The sequence below is a fragment of the Leucopleurus acutus genome, assembly GCF_964270905.1.
Source record: "Leucopleurus acutus genome assembly, chromosome: 20".
Classification (NCBI taxonomy): domain Eukaryota; kingdom Metazoa; phylum Chordata; class Mammalia; order Artiodactyla; family Delphinidae; genus Leucopleurus; species Leucopleurus acutus.
The window spans coordinates 35,026,783-35,047,451 of record NC_139162.1 but is presented as its reverse complement, the minus strand read 5'-3'; the positions used below and the strand labels follow the sequence as shown (position 1 = coordinate 35,047,451).

General features: G+C 45.9%; 1 protein-coding gene across 1 annotated transcript; it reads right to left on the bottom strand.

Annotated features, from left to right (window-relative positions):
* Positions 1–18,370: 18,370 nt before the first annotated feature.
* On the bottom strand, positions 18,371–19,126 carry TSACC (TSSK6 activating cochaperone; the record flags this gene model as incomplete). The annotated part of the gene is given in 4 exon segments (XM_082861882.1): positions 18,371–18,577; positions 18,581–18,583; positions 18,586–18,744; positions 19,103–19,126. Coding segments are annotated over 4 exon segments (393 nt in total).
* Between the last annotated feature and the right edge of the window lie 1,543 nt (positions 19,127–20,669).

Genomic DNA, 20,669 nt, shown 5'->3' with positions numbered 1-20,669 from the left:
CTGGAGAGCTCGGCAGGGGCTGGATCACGCGAAGCCTTGATGGCCATAGCAAAGGGCTTGGCTTTCATCTCACATGCTCTAGACTGCTGGAGTTGAGTCCTGTTAAGGCCAGAGCCCTGTGGAAAAGGGCTGTCACGACTGCTTAGATCCCTGGAGCTGTCCAGAGTCCTGCCCTCCCAGAGCTTTGGCTCTTCAGCAATGCTTAACAGAGTGAACCAGGTCCCCTGCCTCTCAACATCCTCTGTCACACTATCTTCATTTAGGGAAAATGTCAGCCAGAGCTAGCTTCTGCAGGAGCTGGCCTATCTTGCCTTCTGTGGAAAGCATCTTGTTTAATGCACAAAGGTATCTTTGATCAGCTTCCAACCAGAGCCTGGGATGGGAATTTTGTGCAAGTGATCTATTCAGGGAGTATGTTCAGAAGAAACTTGTGATGGAGTGAGGAGGGCAGGATAGGGTAGGGGAAGAAGCAAAGATGTGGTTTCAGCTGACATCTAGCCTCAGCCTGATCCCTCTGAAGGCCCTGGAGAATGAATAGCCCCCCAGAGTTGCATCTTCTTGAGGCAAAGTGACGAGGTTTTATATCCCTGCGCCAGTCACTGCCTGAAGACCCAGGCTTCTCTGGGTGAGGTGATTCCCATCAGTCAAGGGCAATTCTCTGGAGGAAGATGAAGCTGTGAGCCCTTAGCAGTCCAAACATGCAGTGTACATGGTTTGTAACTGGCCCAGTGATGGGGATTTAGGTGGGGCACCAACAGCACCCTACATAAAGGGCATGGTGTATTTCCTTGGAGGGAAGCTTGAGGCTGGGCCAGAGACCCAGGTAGATATGGAGGAGATGCTCCAGACCCTGGCTGCAGATGCCAGTTAATCCCTGGACTCTATCTGTTGGTGAGCTGTGGGTGATACTGGACTTTCTGCCCTGGTTAGGACTGGAATGAAGAGAGCACACATCTGAAAATGCCCTTCCTAGACCATAACCTGTGCTAAAGGCTCTGTAAATGACTTCCTCTGTGCTGCTGGCCGGCCTGCTATGGCGTGAGGCTCACTCTCCCCACTTTCCAGATGGGGTCATGGAGGCTCAAAGAAGTTATGTAGCTGTCCTCAAGTTACACAGTTAGTTAGTTGGTGGGGTTTAACTGGCTCTGGACCTGGACTATGACGGCGTCCACAAGAGTGGGGCTGGGGCTGGGAAAGGTGGGTAGTAAGAGTAACCTCACTTGGTGAGGTTCTCTGGGGCCAGCCTCATATTAGGGCATCTCCATCCCACCTTGGAAGCATTCCAGGCTGTGGTTTCTCACTTACTGTGTTCTTATCTATCTTTCTCTCAGGCTGAGGAACCCAAATTACTTTTCTTTCCAGCTCCCAGAGGTGCTACATTTCTCTCCTCAGCCCATTGCTCATTCTCTTCCCTCCCTCCAGCAACTACAGAGCCCAGCATCAGCATATAAGGGGCACAGTAACAGCTACGATGGGGGCTCTGACTCACCACTCATTTCTGCCAGGTCCTGCAAGACCTTAGCGGTGACCATAAAGCCATTTGCAGGGAAGATTTTGGCTGGTGGGTGGTGTGGGTAGCTCAGGGTTTTCTGTTAGTAGACCAACTCCACAATTTTAGCCATATCTTCGTAAAGTTTGGGGTGTCCTTTACTTACTTAAAAAATTTGACTCATATTTATTACCGAAAGACATTTATTTTATAAAGAAACTTTATGACCACTACCATCAATAGAAAACAGCACTTACTTGCCATAACTACATAACTTTAAAAAACATTAAAACGTCTAACAATTAAAATCATTTTGTGGATCAACTGTGGTATATGTTTGACATTTTAGGAAACACTGGCATAGTTGGAAGAATACAGGATTAGCTGTCGGGAAATTGGATTCTGGTTCAAGGTCTTCTATCAACATAACAACCACAACAGTAGCAAAAATAAGAATAATGCTCAACATTTATGGAGCATATATTAGGAGTCAAGTATTGTGTTAAATACTTTCTACAGATTGTTTCATTTAATCCTCACATTCTTAGTTTGGGGTCCCAAGAAGCAGTCCCTAAGACGAGGATTCATGTGCAATGATATTTTAAAGAACTGCTCTTGGGAGAGGTAGTAAGGGAGTGGCAAACTCTGGGGTATGCTTTGATTTTAGGGAACCAGCGGGGAAAGTATTATAGGCAGGGAATATTCTCTGTGCTCTTCTGGTTATAGTAAAAAGGCTTCCCCAGGGCTTCCCTGGTGCCGCAGTGGTTGAGAGTCCGCCTGCCGATGCAGAGGACACGGGTTCGTGCCCTGGTCCGGGAAGTTCCTACATGCCGCGGAGTGGCTGGGCCCGTGAGCCATGGCCACTGAGCCTGCGCATCCGGAGCCTGTGCTCCGCAACGGGAAAGGCCGCAACAGTGACAGGCCCACGTACCGCAAAAAAAAAAAAAAAAAAAAAAAAAAAAAAAAAAGACTTCCCCTCTAGTCAGGCATCTTGTGATTTTGTCAGAGACTGAAGTCAATATGACTTAATGCAAAGGAATTATGGCCTCAGTTTAACTAAAAATTCCAAGAGTTTCAGGCAAGGCTGAATGTCCTCAGAGGGGGTCCGCAGCTCTGATCTCAGCTGTTGTTAATAATGTTGGATCCTCCCACCATGCAGGCTCTCCCAGCATGCTGGATCCAGGCTTACCTCAAGCCAGATTATAACCACAGGGGCAGGAGAGAAGCTCTTTCTCAGAGTCCTCAAAAAGCCCTAGGGAAGGCTCTCATTGGCCCAGTGTAAGTCACATGAAGCAATCATTCTGACCAGGAGGTGTGCTCTGATTGGCTAGCCTTGGTCACATGCCTATCCCTGGACGCTGAGGAATGGGGAGTAGTCAGGCTCCTCTGAACCCCACGCACTGAGGTTGGGCAATAGATACATACCTAAGAGAAGCCAGCCAGCAGGAAACAAATGTCCGGCTCCACCTGTCTACGCGCTGAGCCAGGTTTGCTCTGCAGGTCGGGGGAGAAGTGCAGAGGACAGCAATGCACCGCATAGTTTTAAATGTGCTGACGGCGTTCCGAGAGGAGGTTCCCACGGGCAGCCCAGAATGCAATCAACTTGCGGCTTTTGCCAACCCCAGCACCTGTCATATTTCATCTTCTTTTAAATAACTTCAAGGATATGAAAGTCATAAAAGCAAACCCAGGTAGGGTTAGAAGTCACGGGCTCCTCTGTGCGGAGGGCCGTCACTTTTTGGCTCTTCACCCCGCCGCACGTCCGCATCGCCCCATTGGAGCACAGCCCCAGTAAATATTCAAATGAGACTCATGGGTCTGAGCGGAAATAAATCACAATTGCTTGCCCGCCCCCAGGACGTACTCAAAATAAAAAAGTACAATGGCGATTACCTTCTTCATAATTGTTATATATTTCTTTGACCTCACAGCAGCTAAAGTTGGCTTTCAAAGAAAAAAAAATGTTTCTGAGCAGCAGAGGAACATTTTAATGAACACCACAGGGTTTACTGATCACCGTTAATGAGTGAAAAAGGAGTGTCCTGCAAGAACCTTCTATCTTTAGAAAGCAGCCTTGGATGATGGAGGCATGGAGGGGGATGAAGTTGTGTGCGAGTCTGCAAACTAGAAAACAAATGCGTCATGTTTTTAAGGCTGTCTGTAAATGGACACTTCAGGAGCCCCCAAAAGACTTCTGCACCTTTGTGCCCTCCCCTTTCAATAGCGGCAGTTAAACCGAGATTTACTGACTTCTGTTGAGTTGCAGCAGAAATATTCAAAGAAATGAAACTCAACAGAAACATTTCTATCTCTCCGGGGCTCTTCACCCACCATTGTGGTTTGGAGAATGCTTGATGGGAAAGGCCCATTCTTGCCAGTACACATTCTGTGTGTGCGACCATGGCCTTGGTCTCTGCACCAGAGCTGGTGAAGTTTTGCTATTAAAAGTCACTGACCCACACTCCTGAAATCAAATGGAAGGCTGAGGAAGTAAAAAGCAATTTAAAGTAACCAGCTTGTTTGCTTTGAGAAATGTGAACATTCTCACAGTCTATTAACTACACGTAATAAATGACACAAAATATGCTTCAGTTTTATTTTAGAACTGAAGGGAATGAGGGTGACAGAGACAGATAGGAAAAGATACACATAGAGATGCACTTGAAATAAGCAAAGGACCACAGAGACAGGTGAGGAAGTAGTGACACAATGATTCACTGAATGATTGTGAAGGGCACGGGCCTTTACATTGATCACCTTAGATCACATTATTAATGTGTCCCATAACCCAGGGGCAGAGATCGAATCCCCTTGGTACAGATTAGGACAATGAGGTTTGGAAAGGTTAAAAGATCTACTCAAGACCACATTGTTGGTAAGTGGAAGGGCTGTGATGCACCCCAGGCAGCTCAGCTCCAAGGTCATTGCTCTGTACTGTGTCTGCACCACTTGTTTGTTTCGAATATTGCTGTACAAGGCATTATGTATGTATGTGTATGAGTGTGCATGATAATTTAAAAAAATCATACATATATTTTGTTTTGTCTTGAAAGGTTAATATATTCACATAGCACAACAATCAAAGCCGTATAACAAGATTACAATGAGAAGTCTGTGCTTTGTTACTCTGGGGAGACTACGGCACCCCCCCCAACTTTGCTAGCTCTTCCCCTGTCTTGGAGGCCTTCCTGCTCTCCTCTACCTGCTGGGATGCTGTGTTCCATCACACCGGATCCCTGGAGGGAAGGGAAGCGGGTCTCCTCTCATGCTTCTCTGACCAGGACAGAGTTCCTGGGTGGCAGGGCTAGGGTGGTAGTGATGGCAGTGAGCATGTCTCTAACACTTTTATAATACTTGTTACTCTCTCCTTTATAATTAAGAAGAAACAGATCTTAGGTGCAGAGGTTTCAGCCACCAATACTTACCTGGGATTTAACAACTCTGGAGTGTTTTAAAATGCGTTTTTATGATTGCTTTCTTTGTGGTGGCAATATTGGTTTTTCCATATCATTAGTGAGGCAGAGTTACCTTTTGGAACTAATTTATTTCAAAATAAGACAATTTAAAAGAAGAACATAAATAAACAATCATACAGGCAGAACAAGGAAATGCCAAAATTGTGAGATTGGGACGCCAGCAGATAAAGGCTGGGAAATGCCGCCTTCAGCTTTAGAGTTTAGAGCCAAGTTCAAAGGACACCTTGTTCATGGGGCCTTACTTGATCCCATTCCCTGCAGCGTTACTACCTCTCCCGTGTCTCTTAAGAGCTTTCAGCTTATGCTGTGAGTGTTCTCATTGGCCCCGTATCCTTCAGTCCGACTCTGAGTCTTTTTATCCCAATTAGGAAAGGACTCAGTTCTTTCAATCCTTATTCAAATGATGTGGTTTTGGGTTCTTCTCCATTTCAATCAATCACCCTTTTCTGGGTGAAGATCACCTTGTCAAAGTTCTTCTTAAATCTGATACTTCAGTGTAGCTCCTGTGGTCACCTCTATTGATGTAACCCAAGATTGTGTGTGTGTGAAATACAAACTTTTTCCTTCAATAAAACTGGGATTATGTTATGCAAACTGTTTTGTAGCCTGCTTTTTCCCCTTTAATGACACATCACAAGGATCTTTTCAAAGAAATAAATATACATCTGCTATATCATTGTTCATGGCTATATAATAGCCTATTGAATGGATGTACCGTGATTTACTTAAACAGGGCTTTCATTTTTTTCTAAAATGTCCCCAACTACAAACCACATTATAATGAACTCAAGCCAGAATTTCTGACAAACCATTGTCATTGTGTCCTAGAGGGGTTTCCATGGGATCCCTTTCTTCATGCAGTCGGCCAGCCTTTCCTCTGTGCCAGGCACTGTTGCAGAGGCTGGAGATGGGCACCCAGGCAGATCATTACCATACTGGGTGCTCGAGGGTATTCACTGGGGTATGTATGAAATGTTCTGGGAGTAGCGAGGGAACACCAGGTAATTCTGCCCCAAGAAGGTTGAGGATGGTTTCACACAAATGGGGTGGGGGGCCACTCAACTCAGAGTTTGCATAAGTGGGAACCAGTTTTGAAAGAGTGAATTCAGCTGTCGGCCCTGCTGAAGCCACTCTGGACATCCCACCAGACCTAGGACCAAACTCTTGAACAACTCAGACCACCCGGAACAGCTCATGTCCTTGAGCCATGACTTTCAATAAAAGATTGATTCCCTTGGCCATCTTTATTTGCTCATCCTGGAAACCATGGTTCTGACCTTTCAGTGGTCAGGGATCTTAGGGACAGATTGAAGCCCCAGGCAGTGTGGAGGTAATTAGTGAAACATCCTCACAGTGGCCCAGTGATATAGAACCGGTTTTCATTAACCCCTCCCCACTTCCAGTCTGTTCACCATGTGGGATCTCCCCCAAGCCCATCTGATTGGCTCTGCCTGTCTACCATGACTGACAGGCCACTTATTACTCCTGTCTGCCCCCGCCTGGCCCCTCTGGAGGCTTTTATTAGCCCTTTACCTGGGTGAGCTTGGGCTTGGAAAATACCTCTCCTTAAGGCAATCTCAAGATTATGTTTTCTCACCTGAAATAACTGGCACATTTATTGTTTTTGAAGGAAAGAAAAATCTCATAATTGAAGTAAAAGGGGAATATGTTTCTGGTTTTTCAAAAGTGTATCTCAAGGCAGGGGGACTGTTCACCCACCTTGGGGACTGTATTCTGAGTAAGAATGTGAAGTCCTGCAGCTTTAACTCACTCCTGGAGGACTCTGTCACCACTGCCCCCATTTATTAAAATGTCTGCCTAATGGTTATGGAAAATGCAGTTGCAAATTGCTACCTCATTCGGTTGAAAAGCTCTTAAAATTCTGGACCGTCATCAAAAGCCCTCACTTCTCCTAAAGCAATAACACTTACCTGGAAAACACATCGTCCATGAGCCCCTTCACTACAAAGCCGAAAGTCAGGTGATGATGGTTTTCAGCAAATTGAAAAACTGAACTAAACTTTATTTAATTTAATTTCAGAAAGGATGGATCTGGAAATAACATTGCTGGTTTCACGTGCTGGAAAAATCGATGCTCTGATTTTTTATCTTCTTCCTTTCTACTCCCTTGCCAGGGGCTGGTATAATAAGTCATTTGGACCAGCCAAACAAATAACCAGCCCACAACCCATGGGGCTCATCATCGCCACCCCCCAGGGCTTCAGTGATGGACAGGCCAGAGGACTCCAGCTCTTCCTTTAGCTAGGCACTCCAGTTCACATTTGGCAGGGCTTTTCCCCCCAAAGGAAATATTAATAACATGGTGTTTGCTTCTGTGGGCCAGGTAGTGTTCAAGGGCTTTACGTGCATTATCTCAATGAACCCTCACTACTTTCTGAATTAGGTACATTGAAAAAAACTCAACTTCACAGATTTACAGGTAAGAAACTGAGGTTTAGAGGAGCAAAATCATTCATTCAGGTGACACTGCTAGCACACAAGGAGCCAGGATTTGAATCCAGGTGGGTTGATTTCAGAACTCTGCTATTAACAGGTGAGATGGGCAAGGGGAAGTGTGCGGTTGCCCCCAGGGCAGAGCTGCTCACTTACTGTACACTGTGCTGCGGGTGGGCAGAGATGGGGCTTGCCGGGGTGATCGGCCAGGCTCCAGGTGTCCTCCAACTTCGCTGAGATGAATTTATCTGACAGATGCTGTCCTTTGTGCAAGGAAAAAAGGGTAAAAAGGTCCACTACTTAGGCAAGCCCGGGGAGGCTGCAAGTACCTCTCTTCTCCCTGGAGCTCTCGGTCTCCAAGGCAACCCGTCAGGCCGAGGGGAGAAGAGCCCTGCCTCCTGGGAAGCCAAGTCCAGGCACACAGCTGGGAGCTAAGCACGACTAGCCGGCTGGACCCAGCTGAGGAACTGGAGCCTTTGCAGGGGCCTGGCCTCACTCCCTAGCTTTAATTTGCCACAGAGAATCCCCCAAGTGAATGGTCTCCAAAATCCAGCCTCAGATTTGCGCTTTGCTTGGAAGCCAGCAAGAGTCAGCTCACCAAAAATCAATCTGTCAAACAAGCAGCACACCAATTGGCACTTCATCCAATAACTGAAGAATCTGTCAACATTTTGTTCTCTCCTGCCTTGTCCCCAGAGACTGTAAAACCCTACAGTAACTGAGCCAGGGCAATTCTCCTTAGTCATTTTCCTACCAAAAATCAGAACGGACGTTCTTCTGCGAAGGCAGGGAAGACTGGGTGTGCTTAAGGAAAAGCTTTCCTGCTTTCAGAAACATCAGGAGGACTGGAGGCAAATGATAATTTCCCAACAACAAAACCGCCATGAGCTCAGTAAATTGGCAATTTGATGAGTTGCCTTATCTGCAAGGTGGACCAAGTCTCCTGTGCTTGAGTTCTGGTCCTGAGTTCCTCATTTTTTTTTTTTTTTTTTTTTTGCCGTACGCGGGCCTCTCACTGCTGTGGCCTCTCCCGTTGCGGAGCAACAGGCTCCGGACGCGCAGGCTCAGCGGCCATGGCTCACGGGCCCAGCCGCTCTGCGGCATGTGGGATCCTCCCGGACCGGGGCACGAACCCGTGTCCCCTGCATCGGCAGGCGGACTCCCAAGCACTGCGCCACCAGGGAAGCCCCTGAGTTCCTCTTTTGAACCCCGTGCTGCAAGGGAGCTTGAGGGGGATTTGATCACATGACGCAAGAGCCCCGAGACAATGACCTAAGTGCAAAGGGGAGCACTTTCTCAGGAGGGACTCCAGCTTCCCAGATGTGAAACTGGGGAGTCGTGGTTGGGGAGTCTGCAAACCAGGGCCTGTTTATATTCCATGATTGCAAATTCTTTGATTCCAATTCTATGATTCCAAATTCCTCCTACAGCATGTTAAACAAGAAGATCATGACAAAGTGAGACAAGTACTTTGGGAGTTAAATGCGCTGGATGAACAGATGCTATTTTACTAGCCATGGTATAGAGAAGGGCTTGGTAAACTTTTTCTGTAAAGGACCCGATTGTAAGTGTTTTAGGCTTTGTGTTGAAACCATTCAACCCTGCTCTTGTAGCAAACAGCCAGAGACAATATGTAAATGATGAACACTACTGTGTTCCAATAAAACCTTGTTTATACACACTGAAATTTAAATGTCATGTGTCATGGCATGTTTTATTTTTGTTTTGATATTTTTCAGTCATTTAAAAATGTCAAGTCATTCTTAGTTTACCGGCTATTCAAAAACAGGCAGTGGGCAAAATTTGACCTCTGGGCCACAGTTTGCTGACCCCTGGTGTAGAGGTCTCAGAGCAGAAGATATCCTAAATTCCTAGCCCTTGGATACCTGATGCCATCGACCATCCGCCTGGCCCCTGTTTGGCGGGCAGTGGCAAAGGGCAGTCCCCAGGTGGTGAAGCATCCACACTTGGTTTGGTCCAGCTGGTGTATTCTCTTCCCCAGTGTCACCGCCCCCCAGCCCCTACCCTGGGCTGCTCACCTTCAACATCAATGTGGAGAAAAGGGATTCCTTTGACTCTCCTCTTTCCAGTTCTGATCTTGTCCCAATTTGTAAGGAGTATTTTTCCACTGGAACTCTTGAACTTTTGAGTTTTCTTTCTGGACCAAAAAGGTTCAAAAAAAAAAAAGAAAGAAAGAAAAAGAAGAAATGCCGGTGCCCCGGACCAAAGTATCTGTAGCCCCCAGAGTTGCTGAGTTTCAGCAATAATCAAACTGCATCCACAGTCCCCTGGGCAGGGCTCCTTCCTTATCTGTCTCTCTCTCTCTCTTTTTTTTTTAGTTATTTCTGAGATATACATTTTAAAGTAATAACTAGAATTATGACTTATAACATTATACCAGAACATATAAGATCTTTAGAAATTTCATGTAATGTCTGAAACATTTCTTCCTTATCTCTTTGTCTTCAGCATCTCCAATGACAGTGAACTCACTACCCAAATTTTTGGGGGCTCTGTAAGCACTTCCCCAAGTCTGCTGATATCCATCCCCCAGCACCTTATACACATCATGGAATTTTGCCTTTAGAAGACATGGAACTTCTCACACCTGAGAAGTGACCTGAGGGTCCAGTATGAAGCAGCATAAACATAATTAATTTTCATGCAAGTAACACCTTGCATGGTTAAAAATAATCCAATTGGGCTGAATAATCAGCTGGGCTGATGGTGAGAAAACAGTGATACCCTGTCTCTCCCCTCATTTCTTGTACTCATGTTCCCCAGAGGCAGCCGCTTTTAGTGAGGAAATTTTAGTTGAAATGTACCCTACAAATAGAAAAATTGTAGACATCTTAAGTATGTGGCTGATTATTTTTACAAAGATACTCTTGTAACTAGCACTCAGATCAAGAAATGGAGCATGACCAGCCCTCAGAAGTCCCCATCCACCCCCCACTCAAGGTCACTGACTCTCTTGACCATAGGATTAAATTGAAGCCACCACTTTAATGGTTTCTGTTTTTAGTTCTGACAGTTGCTTCTATATGTCTAAATAATATAATTACACAGTTGTTTTTTGATTGATCAACTCTGGACACTGTCTTTCGACTTCCTCTTGTGTTAAGAGATCTAGCTTCCTTATACCAGCCTTCACTTTGTATCTCCTCTCCTCCAAAGACAATTAAATCACTATTTCTTCTTACTGATCACCTAGGCAAATTCAGTCACATTCTAAGACTTCCATTTCTTATTTCATTAACCACAGACAGTATCATTTGCTTTTTAATTCCCTCCCAATCCCCTCCACCCATTCAGGTACGCTGTATTTTTACTTTTATGTTGTTAAGTTGGATAACATTTATATTTTGCTCTGTAACCATAGTTTAGCCTGTGTGGTTTGTAGGTTGATGTAAAATTTGAAACTCAGTAGTGTTTAGGTGATCTTTATAGTATTGTTTACTGCAGAACCAAACAGTGTCTTAGCATTACAATCCACAGGTTCAATGCCACGCCTCCTGAACCACTCCAAGAAGAATATTCCTGGAGTCTGCAGCCTCATTTTATTTATTTTCACATTTATTCTATGGTCAGTGGAAGAAAGAGGGCATGATATTAAGGCCCATGAATGTCAGCAAGGCAGCCTGAAGCCTTCGGGTTTTAGTGATACCAGGATAAAACACATGCGGTCCTGCTTGGTGGTGGTCTTGCATTCTGTTGTTATTAAAATCAACTCCATTCAGAGTGTTGGCTTTTACTCAGAGATCTCTGAAGGGCTGGTGTTCCAAATGAGAGGCAGCATTTATCTTTAAGATGAGGGTGGTGTCCAAAGCCTATGTGTTCTTAAAAGCAGGTAGTCATAAAATCAGTAGTTAATTGATTTATGTGAGCACTCAGTTTTAGGAGAAGGGTGGCTCTGAGTGAAAAATACAATATGTGGAAGGGTTTAATTTTCTTTGGATTACCCTTTACCAGGTAGCATGTAATTGCATTAGTAATCGGAGTCCTTCAAGCAGAATCTCAAACAAAGGATTAGTGGGAAGGAAGATGGAAGAATGCTGACTTCACAATAACTCACTGCCTTCCTAACGTGATTATATAAATAAATGCAAGCAATATTTTCCAAGACGCTGGAGCCTGATCGTAAAGGCGTGAGGGGGCCCAGGGCCTCTGCATGGCCCCTGGTTGGCGGGCAGTAACTGATTGCTGTGGTAGGTAAGGGCAGTCCCCAGGTGGTGGAATATCCAATATCTCTGAATTATCTGTCAGCACTCAGAAATTATTGAAGCCGGGCTGACTTCTCCAGTGGGGAGCAGGAATATCTTGGCTTCATTTGGCTAAACAATGGGGTTAAAATGGAAACGCCCCGCTGTGACCTCCCAGCAGCCCATGTGGGCCCTTCAGCTAGCTGTCAGCAATGGGAGCCACGCAGGGCTGGCTCTGGACACTGCTAACTTCTTGACCCCCAGAGTCAAGGAATCCTCAGAGCTGAATTTCAGGCTCCCATCTCGCCGCCAGCAGGGGATTAGCTAATCCATCCTGTTTTGTGCTTCTGTGCCTACCCACAAAGGCAGTAGGCACAAAGGACAGAGATCTGGATGACACATCAGAGAGCAGTGACATGCTGTCTGCATTCTTTGCCAGAGAGTCTTTGAATTGCTGTTTTCACTTAAGCCCAGGCACTGCGTTGGAGGCCTTAGTTATTCCATTCGCTGAGCTGAGCAAGAAACCAGGGTAACAGAACAAGCCCCTTTCCTCTTGGTCCTCCCAGACCTCTGTCCAGTTGTGTAAGAGAAAGACTGTGATCAAAAATGCTTTGCAGCCACTCTCAACAAAGAGTCTTTGAATTCTGATCACAAGAGACTCTGGTCCCATAAATGCTCCATGGGAGGTGTAAAGTCATTCTAGGTGTAGGGCACCTGGGCGGTGGATGTCACCACCAAGCCTTGAGGGTGGGAACTGCCAAAGTAGCTAAACAAGTCTTCAAACCCAGCTTTACTAGTTGTGTGCTTTGAGCAAGCCACTTGATTTCTAAACCTCAGTGTCGTCATCAATAAAATGGGAGGAATTATAATTCCTTTGTTGTAGGGATCAAATGAAACGATGGATGGAAAAATTCTTCGCAGGCTTTATGCAAAGGTGGGGTTGCTGCTGCCTTTCTAGCTGTTCTCATGGGCTTATAGGCTGAGTTTCAGTCAGAGGAGTTTCTTTGGAGCCCCGATGAACTTGACGTTCCTTTGGCTGTCTTCATCCACTTCTCTGCCTGGAATGTTCTGGTCCCTTCGCTGCCTGTCTGACTTCAATCCACCCGTCATGGTTGCCCATCACATGTCCTTGGTCTTTGAGAACATCCTTTTCTCCCACAGCCTGGTCCACGTGGGGGTCCACAGCAGAGTGTCAGATGATGGGGTTGGCGCCAGCGAGGGGCCCAAAGGAAGCTGGTAGGTGTGGCTCTGTCAGTCTTCAGTGATGAATACAAATCATCACAAGTCTGAGGACAGAGATGGAGGACAGAGATGGAGATTCATAAGTGAACTGTTGGGCCATCCATTCATTTAAATTAGATGTCATTAATGGAGGAGCCCACCCTGCACTTGCACGAAGCTGAGTTCTCCTTACATTTGCGCCCTTGGCACTTCAGATTTCCTCCCCCAGTCCCGGCTCTGCTCTTATGTGCCGGGCCTAGTGGGGAATTCAGAGACAAATAGTAAGGCACGGCTGTTGCTATCTATTAAGAAGGACAAAGCAAGAATATAAACATCAATAAAAAGAAATATTCATTTGTGCAGCAAATATTTACTGACTTATTCTGTGCACCTCGCTAGACACTGTGGATTGAGGATGGGACAAGATCACTGTCATGCTTTGCTGAGCTCACAGCCCAATGGAGGACACATCTGTGGACAGTCGAGTGTGATAGGGACCATGGTAGGACGTGCAAGGCTGTGGAAAACACCGAAGAGACAGGCAGTGCATAATGGAAGGTTGGGAAAGCTTCTCAGAGGAGGCATATCCAGCTGAGACCTGAGAGGTGAGAAGGAACTGGCCAGATAAGAGGGGGTAGAGAACAATCCAGGCAGAGGCAGCAGGATATGCAGAGCACGTGTGGGCAACTGAAAATAGTTTGGTATCGTTACAGCTCAGAGTAGGATGGGCAGTGGGGATGGAAATGTTGATGGGTCATCTAATTGAACCCCTGGAATTACCCTATAAGAATGATACTGTTGTCATCTTTATCCGTATTACAGATGAGGAAAATGAGATCAGAGAGGCTGGGCAGCTTGTCCAAGTCACAGAGCTAGTAAGGGCTAGAACTGAAAATTTGATCCTGATTTGTCTGTTTCCAAAGCCCTTGCCTTTAACCAGGGGAGCTATGGGAAGGGTTCTCTGTGAGGGGTGGTATAGCATGGTGGTGAAGAGTGGGGGCTAGACTGCCTGTTTCCATCCCTGAGGAGCTGTGTGACTTTGGGTGAGTTACTTAACTCCTCTGTGCTTCAGATTCCTCAGCCAAAAAATGGGGATACTAATAATATCTACCCCATAGGGTTGGGTTTTCTGAGAATCAAATGAGTTAATATTTGTAAAGTTATCTTCTGGACAGTTAATATATGATAAATGCTCAATATATGTTAGCAACTATTATTAGGCTGGATTGGAAAGGAGAGAGACTACAACAAAGATCACATCTCTGTTTGGAGGCCACTGCAACGTGGGACTGAGAGGTGTGGCCACGGGGTGAGGGAGAGGGACAGCATGCGGGTGAAATGCCATATTCCCTTTAGGCTGTCAGTCTGGGGGCTGGGGCTTAGCCACCTTCTGGGCTTGGTTTCTTTGTCCCTTTAAGCTGCCCACACACAGGAGGGGACATGTGCTGCCTGCAGAAAAGTTGGTTGCTCCTGAGAACAATATAGATTTGTGAGCTTCAGGAAACCACATCCCAGTGAGTGCTGCAGTATTGACTCGAGCTGTTGGGACGTGTTGTTGTCAAGGGCAATGCAATCAGCTTCTTGGCCCATTCCTTCTCCCTGTGGCTTCCAGTGACTCTGTTTCCAACCGAGTAGTTTAGGGCTCTGTCACTTCCAGGACATTCTGTTTTCCTTCCCTGGAGATGGGGAACCAGTGCTAGGATCTGGTCAGAGGTGGGGTGCCTGGAGGGGCCAGCCAGCCATGCCCTGATCTGGGATAAGGAGACAGCTTGTCCAGTGCCCTGGGCTTTCCACGAGGCCAAGAAGCTCCAGATTCAGTGGGGGAGACTTATGCAGTGTTGTGAAAGAGCATCACTTCAATCATCCCCTGGTCCCTCCTCTTCTAGGCCATGGCATCCTCACTCCTCGTTGGCCATTCCTTTCGGTGACTTGTCCAACTTTGGTCTGTTCATGTGCTAGGACTTGTGGCAAAAGGAATTCAGAAAAGAGGGGAAGGCTGGTGATGGTCGAGGCATCAGAGGATTTGGGGAAGATGGGGCATCTGGATGGGAGGCGGGGAGGATAGGGCTGGTTTCTGGGTGGAGAGTGCATTGAATTGTGTCTGAGGACTCTGACAGCAGACTCTCCATCTGGTTTACTCACCACAATAGTTCTAGATCCTGGGAGTGGCTCAGAGCAGGAGCTCACCAAATCGATGTAAAAGGATGGATCAGACCCAAGATTGGGAGACTTTGGTTCTTGTTGTGGCTCTATCATTACCTTGTTCTGTGACCTCAACAAGTTACATCCACTCCTAGAACTTGGGGTATGGTCAGTGCCACCCAAACCACAAGACCTGAGATGAGGATGGGAGTTGGTCCCCAAAGAAAAAACTTAGGGAGCGACTACGGGGAACCAGAGAATGGATGATGGGAAGGCCAACCCACACACATATACATGCAAGCGCGCGCACACACACACACACACACACACACACACACACACAGAGTTAATTCAGTGGCTCATTGCTCCTCTGATTATTTTCCCAAACCCTTCACAAAAACCAAGTTGCTCATAATAATAACCATGGATCATTGTGCCTTAGTAGGTTCTGAGTAGAACCCAGAACTCAAGCTTCTCAGCTCACTGGTGGATCTTCTTGCTTACATACACAGGTAGAGATCCTCAAAGTTCCTCAGAAGCCTGGCAGTGATTCCCAGGATCAGATACTATTCCAGAGGAGAAGTAAGGGCAGATCCATTGGTGGACTCATGTATTTATCCATTGGCAAACATTCACAGAGCCTCTTCTCCATGTCAGGCTTTGGGACTGGTGGAGCATATGAGTCAGGACAGGCTAAGTTTGCTGGCATAACAAACACTCCCCACATCTCCGTGACTTAAACAATGAAGGTTTATTTCTTGCTCATGCTGGATTGTCATCGTAGGTTGGCTGGGGGTTTATTGTCCATCCTTCATATGGAATCAAACTGATGGAGCAGCTGTTCTCTGGAACACAGCTTTCCTTGTGGCGGGGGGTATGGTGCTGGTGAGACACGCACAGCATTTTAGAATTAGAGGCGAGTGGGGTGAGGAGTGAAACATCTAGAAAAATGGGCCGTGGTGACGGCCCTTGAGCACCATGATAAGGAGTTTTTACTTCATCTTGTAGCCCTTCCTCAGAACTGGCCTCACCTCTGGAGATGAATCTGAACTTTCCTTCTTGGTTTCCAGGATCTGAACAAGTATTTGCTCATGACAGTCCCAGGGACCTAGGAAGCTTCTGGTCAGCAATTGTCCAGACCATCATATCCTGCCTTGGTGTGGTCTGAACTGGAAAATCTGTGTGGCTGAAGAGAAGCCATGTATGTAGAAGAGATAACTGGAGTGCACTCTGTTTAGATTTAAGCTCTCACCATCTCACTATAATTAAGTGCCAAGTGGTTATTAAACAATACATTTACAGAATTCTGACAACTGTGTAAGAACCTTTCCTCTCCTACAGTGAATATTCCCCAGTAAATACGCTTGTAATATTTCACTGGCTTTTAATTAACCCGACTCGCCTATAAAACCATTTATCTTTTAAAAAGACTGTTGTTCCATGTGCAATACATGTCAATAGATAATTAAAATGTTTTTCTTAGAGAATGAACAGGGAGATGTGATCTATGCATTTCAGAACGTTATTATTAAAACTGTTATTTATTGAGGTTTAAGCACTTGTTACTTGGTAACTATAGAGCGACCGTGTCTCTTTAATACCAAAATTAAACAGGCACTGCAGACAAAATGTGCAAGGTTAGAAAACCTCTTGGGTCATAATTAAATAGCACAAGTAATAAAAGTTCAGTTCTTGTTTAGGAAACAAATGCCCCGATCTGGCTTCTTTTCTATCAGGAATTGGGAATGTGTGTCTTTGTTTTTCCAGGAGCAGCCTGGCTGTGTCGCTGTTTCAAACACGGACACCTTTTTCAGAGCATCAGAAGTTTCTTCTAGAAATAACAGCTACAAAGTGTTTGGGAAACCTTAAAATAAAAGACAGTGTGAAACTGCTTTGGTGAATGTAGACTTTTCTAGAACTAGTGGCTGACCAGAGCCCCATGCCTGGGAGTAGACCTGTGTCTGGGGATGGCAGCCCTCAGAGAGAGGCCATCCCATCCCCTGGTAGCAGGCAGTCTGGCAAGGGTCCCTTTCCCACTTCTCCTGGCTGCCCCAAGCTGCCCACCCTGGAGAAGCATCATGCTCGCCTCTCGGGCTAAGGACTCTAGCTTGTTGTCTCATTTACCATGAACCCCTTATTGTGGGTTCAGCTGTGTCCCCAGAAAGATGCTGAAGTTCTAACCCCCAGTACCTGTGAATATGACTGTATTAGTTTGCTAGAGCTGACATAACAAAGTACCACAGCCTGGATGTTTAAACAACAGAAATTGACTCTCACAGCCCCGGAGGCTGGAAGTCCAAGATCGAGGTGTTGGCAGGACTGGTCTTTCCCGAGGCCTCTCTCCTTGGCTTGTAGATGACGCCTTCTCCCTGTGTCCTCACCTGGCCTTTTTTCTGTGCACACATATTGCTGACCTCTCTTCCTCTTCTTATAAAGACACCAATACTATTGGATCAGGGCCACGCTTATGACTTCATTTAACCTTAATTCCTCTTTAAAGACCCAATCTCCAAATACAGTCACACTGGGGATTAGGGTTTCAACATATGAAATTTGGGGGGGACATAATGGTGTCTGAAACAGTGACCTTATCTGGAAATAGGATGTCGAGTTACGATCATTAAGATCAGGATTCCTATTAGGATGGGTCGTCATGCAGTATAACTGTATCTTTACAAAATAAGGAAATTTGGACAAAGAGATAGACATGTACACAGAGAGAATGCCACATTAGGATGAAGGCGGAGCTCTGGGGGATGCACCTACAAGCCAGGAAGGCCAAAGATGGCCAGCAGACCACCAGAAGCCAGGGGAAAGGATGGGACAAGGTCTCCTTCACAGCCCGCAAAGAGTACCAACCCTGCTGACACCTTGATCTCAGACTTCTAGCCCCCAGAGCTGGAGACCACACATTTCTGTTGTTTAAGCCCCCCAGTCTGTGATGCTTTGCTACAGCAGCCCCAGGAAATGAATACACCCTCTGGCAAAGAAATTCTATCACAATCTGATGCTCCAGCCAATCCTCACTGGGTTCTAACCCACAGACCTGGGGGACAAAGCCAGGTCCTCAGTCATTTAAAGGGACTGAGTAGACTAAAATGAGATGCACGCGACAGTCTATTAGGGTGATGGAAACAGATATAACATATTATCATTTCATCTTAAATCGCATCTTTGTGTATATTTTATCATGTAAAATATTAATACAGTAGTAGATGTATATGCTTTATAAGTAAACGTGCACTTATATCAGGGTAGGGAGGGGTCCATGTTCAAAATGTTTTGACTGATAGAGCTGTGTGATCACACAACTTGGAGACCACTCTTCCAAGGTGGGGAGTCAGTGGTAAAAATGTTGTTGTTGTTGTTGTTATTCCACAATTCATTTACTGAATTGGGGCAGGAGATTTAACAACAGATTGCGAGATAAGGCTGGGAGAGAAGAGTTCTTGCTTTCTCTCCCAGGAGCCAGTTGTGTCATGGATGCTTGTAGATTTTCCAAAATAGCCATCTGTTGTTGGGCAAGCTGGGTCTGAAGCTGGAGATTGGCACACATACATTCTAGGAGTCCTAGGCATTCCTTGGGCTTGTGCTCAATTCCTGAGGGCAGCTTTGTTGCCAGGATTTTCAGGAAAGTGGCTGGTGGGGAACTTGCTTGAAGTTTAATAAAGCTGGGGGAGGGTTTGGCTCGACAAAGAGGCACAGCATTACCTTTCTCTTTGACTCTTCTGTTAGTAGGATGACTAGAACGCTGCTCCAACTAAACACCAACAGGTGTGGTGCCGCCCAGCCCAGTCCAATTGGACTACAACTCCCATTTCACGCCTCATCAAATCGGCCAGGTCTTCCCTCAACCGATGGTTTCAGTGCTGAAAAAATTAGACCAGAGAGCTCCTGTTCAGGAGGATTTCATGTAAGAGTCAGAAGAAAAGCTTTTAGAGTTCTAAAGAGAATTCTTAAGGTTGTAAAAGAAGATTCAACAAACAAAAGATTGGAGACAAATAGTAGGTTTTCCCACTGCCCTGGAGCACCACACTTGGATTACTCATGACATCGTCATACGTCTCACAATTTGTAATATTTTGACCTCCTTCAAGCCGAGGTGTCATTTGTCTCACCCTGAGGTCCTCTGAGCCCGACATCATGCATGTCCACAGTGTGGTACCAGGGGGTGATTAACAGTGCTCTAGGTGGAGAGGAGATGGCAGGGCCTGAGCCGGCACCAGCACATGGGGAATCTTTCTCTTTAAGCCCCTCCATCCTGAGAGTGACAGGTGAACTGTGGGTCAGGAGGAGGAGAGAGAGGAGAGTGAGACAGAGAGAAGCAGGAAGGCAAGCCTCAGAGGAAGAGGTAGGTAAACAGAGAAAAATACAGGAGGAGGGCATCTGAGAAGCAGAGACAGAGATGGTCAGAGGGCTGAGGGCGGAGGCAGAAGTTTGGAGGCAGAAAGGAGGGATGAAACCACGAGAAAAATTCAACGCTTGCTAAAGTTGTTCAAACACGTGGTAAGTTTCCGTACGTCATAATTTCAGTATGTTTAGGGCTTTACTTAGACATTACCCCAATCTGTATTATTGAACTCATTTGAATAAACATGCTTTACATCTGGAATTTTGGGCATTATGTTACAGGTTCTAGAGTGCGCTGCGCTCTTGGGCTGGGAAAGGGCATATTTTTGGTGGGCACCAGACTTCAGGTTATGGAATCCGAAGGCCTGGATGTCAGCCATTAAGTCGCCCATCGGTGTCCACGTCCCCTCCCCCTGGAAGCTGAGAACAGATGTTCTCTCTGCCCTAGTAGCTGCCTTGATTCCAGGAGAAAGGAGAGAGAGAGAGAGGAAGGGCTCTGGATGTGGATGCGTCCTTTCCTCTCCTCCCTGTGTTACCATAGTATCTCGTTTCCTTGGTTACCGGTGGCCAAGGAAAGGACACTGGGCAAGTGCAGGATTTTGATGGAGCTCTCTAAAGAGAGATGTCAGCACAGACCTTGTCTCTTTTAAAAGAACACTCGTTCTGAGAGGTTGCTCAAGAATGGGGGTGGGGAAGAAATGGGTAGTTCTCATGAAGTTGGAATTTAGAAATTTCATTTCACTGGATAGAAATGAAGCACTTAAAAGATAACCTTGAGGAATCAAAGCCAGGGAGGCCTTACCCAGCTTTGCACATTGCTGGAAATCTGGAATTGGCAGGAAGGCTGTGATGCTAATTAAGAAATGATTTCTGCAAATGTTTACTTTAACTGCACCCAGCTTGGGCTAGCTCAGTAGCTGTCCTGCTCTTTTCCCTGGATAACTAAGCATCCTTGGGGAACATGGGAATATGCCATTTCCCCTGGGAGCATCTGGCATCAGCCTTTAACAGTCCCAAGAGGCCATATAGACCTGTGAAGTCTCTCCTGAGAGCCTCTAGATTTTTTTTGACAGTTAAATGATGTGGAGGACAGTGGCCCTCAATTCTACTCAACTTTTGAGAGTCAGTCAAGATACCTGTCCTTCCAATACCTTTGTCTTGACTTCTCCACCTAAGTTAGGTGCCCTTCTTCAAGAACCCCAGGAACTATATTTTATCATTGAAAATTTTATCATTGCTTTTACTACATTGTTCACTAATTGTATGATTATTAATCTTTCTCCTATGCCTGGTTTTGAGTTTTCTCATTTTTATTTGTTTTTTAAAAATGTCTTA